The 2991-nt window shown below is 27.9% G+C and overlaps 1 protein-coding gene across 1 annotated transcript; it reads right to left on the bottom strand.

Moving 5' to 3' along the window:
- Positions 1-451: 451 nt before the first annotated feature.
- Positions 452-1166, bottom strand: LOC107165725 (uncharacterized). Its single transcript, XM_089219618.1, has 2 exons — positions 1045-1166; positions 452-710 (listed from the first exon to the last, which is right to left on the bottom strand). Exons 1-2 carry the CDS (start codon positions 1164-1166, stop codon positions 452-454), a joined length of 381 nt encoding a protein of 126 aa, XP_089075744.1.
- Positions 1167-2991: the final 1825 nt, after the last annotated feature.

Below are 2991 nucleotides of genomic sequence, written 5' to 3'. Positions count from 1 at the left end.
CATTGTTGCCGCCTAATCCGATTTTTCGTAAACACATCGGTACTTATATACCTGTGTCAAGAACGTCTTTTTATATTTAAAAAAGTAATAATGATAATAATAATACATATGTATTTTGTCTCCAAGGTGGTTCACACGCCCCCGACCATGCATCCTTAAACCTTTATATTCACTTTATCCTTCACAGTGTCTGAATTACGAGTATATAGGTAGAGGAGGCACCTTCTTACTTTATAATAAAATTTGATAAGATATTGTTATAATACACCGAGGGATTAATAAAGACGTATAAGGAAATATCACTTACCTATGTGAAAATGATTTTACGAAACCTTGTTATCTCGCATACGAGATAATAAACATATACATACCTTGACAGTAGTAGACTAGTAGTATTATCATATTCATTCACATCCACTTTATTTTATTTTATAATATTATTAAATTAAATTTATACTTGTCTTTTAATTTTTATTAACGTTTGATTGACCAATTGTTTATTTTCGTTTTTAATAATAGTCGGTTCCACTTGTTTTGGTTTCACGTTAGCCACATTATCGTTAATCACACGATCGGTTCTTATTGGTTTTTTTTTTTTAACAATTTTAATCGGCTTAATAGAAACAGGTGAGGAATCAGCACGGCCTCCAACTTTGACTTTTGTTTTAGGCTTCATTAAAGTGACAGGTGGTTTATCCCAAATATCCTCTAAACATAACAAAATAGATCCATTAATTTATCTATTTTCATGTTATTCAAAATAACTTAAGCGTGACAATACCACTTTTAGTATAAATATGATTGATATGTATGTATTTATTTATTTATTTATTTATTGTCCTTATAAAGCTTTTTTTAAATGTAGAGTATTGTCGATATTTTTAACATTTGTAACCCCATCATTGTTAACAACATTGAATTTATAATTTTAATCATAAAATAGAGGGAAAATAAAGAAATAATAGGAAGTGTACGCACAACAGTAACAAAAATTGTAATCAGTATATGCTGTAGCTTAATGTTTGGAAATATGTAGAATAATTACTTGTTTTTGTCCTGTTATTGTATTCGAACAATTCGTCTTCAGATGAGTCCTCTAGGAATATCGTTCTGCGTAATCGCTCGGTTCGGTTAAACTCAAAAGATTCTTTTGTGTTCTTTGCCATTTCTTTGATTTATCATATTATACAATGTTGGAAAATAATTTTAATTAATTAATCATCATCAAAAATATTAATCCTCGTATATTAATATAAGTGCATTAGTACAATTGTACAAAGCATGCTCACTTCAATATTTGATATTTCCTTTAAACTGAGAATTTATTTATTTTTTGATTATAAAAAAAATTCGAAGTATGATATTTAAATACCATCATTTAATCTTTTTATACTATTTAAGAAGTACATTTTTCTTGTGGTAATTTTAATGTAAATTGTTATACAGAATAATTTTCTGATCAAGTAGATTCTGAGTTATTAAATATTAAGGAGATATTATCATATAAGGATGATAATCTAAAAATACTAAAGATATACCATATCTATGGTAATAAGTTTAGCAGAGAAAAAGACTCTGATGATTAAAATTATAGTTATTTATATAAATACCTATATTGATTTATCTAAGTTAATAAGATCATTGATAGCTGGATTAGTGTAAGAAATATTACATATTACATAAAATTATAATATAAATTTCATACTCCTGTGTCGTAATTAATTTAATTTTCGCTTTAAATATTATTATTAGGTACATACTCGTATTATTAAATATTATATATTGTATATAATAATAGGCACTAATGGTATAATAATGACTAAAATCCTTAGTACATATACAATTAATTAAATAAAAAATTTAATAAATCATATTTTGTTTAACAATTTGTCATGAAAACAATTGTTAATAGTATGTATAAAAAGTAACCATTTGGAAATGTATTGTTTAATACTCTATAAATTCTAAAAACCTATATTTGAAAAAACGCAGTACTGAAAGAAAAATGAAGGCGAGCATGTTAATCGGGAAAGACATTTTATCAACGAATCGAAATAATTGAAAATACTCTCGATTCACTCTACACTGTACCGTATGAGTATGAGTCTTACACATCAATTAATAATTACGATATAGCGGGCCATTTTTTAAGGATGTTATCTTGTGTTCAAATGGACACACAATTAAGTCCAATGGACACCCAGTGGAGTAAGATTTTGTTAACTTTGTGTCCATGGATGTGAATAAATAGTTGTAACTAATTATTATAATATATTTATATAATTATTATTTTTAGATTCTTCTTCTTATATTATATTCTAACTTCTAAGTAAATATCCAGCGCTCCGTCGCTTCGATTGTTAAAGTGGATACAGTGGCGTTATTAGACCTGAGTTTCGAGAGCGGTTTTTAATTTTTTAATTTTTTTTCATATTGGATGACCTGACACCTGAACATAACAAAACATATCGTACATTTTAATAGAGTACTAATTTTTATTCCTAAATTTTAGTTTTCTCAAAAGCCATTCTAAACATTTCAGCCCCCCCCTCCACGATAGTTCTCCACTGACTGAATAGGTCACTAAACTACCATAACAAAGTTTCTAAGAATATTTTACAGATATTATTAAACTCATAGGCACTCGACAATTCAGAAACGTACAATAGTGCCATAGTACAATAGCACCTAATAATATTATTTGTGATATATTACAAAATATAATATTGTTTGTATTTTTTTTTTCATAAGCCACTACTATCAGAAACGTCAGAGCCAACACTACATAACTCTAAAATAGTTGCAGCGTATCGACACCGGCCGGTGGACTATTATATTATTGTTACATCGAAAAACGGAACTTTGCGGTGAACCATCATGGTCGTCGTCGGTACCGCTGGAGAAATGACAGGGGGGCAAAGGATATGGCATGCCAGAGAGTATTATATATATATATATATATATATATATGGGTGTAATATTATACATGAA

This window comes from Diuraphis noxia, unplaced genomic scaffold, assembly GCF_037042655.1.
Source record: "Diuraphis noxia isolate RWA-SAM2 unplaced genomic scaffold, SU_Dnox_SAM2 contig0001, whole genome shotgun sequence".
Classification (NCBI taxonomy): Eukaryota; Metazoa; Arthropoda; class Insecta; order Hemiptera; family Aphididae; genus Diuraphis; species Diuraphis noxia.
This window is presented reverse-complemented; position numbering and strand designations above follow the sequence as displayed.

Coding starts and splice junctions, on each gene's coding strand:
- LOC107165725 (XM_089219618.1), bottom strand. CDS start 1,166: ATGGCAAAGAACACAAAAGAATCTTTTGAGTTTAACCGAACCGAGCGA. Junction 711..1,044: donor AATAACAGGACAAAAACAAG/TAATTATTCTAC, acceptor TTTGTTATGTTT/AGAGGATATTTGGGATAAAC.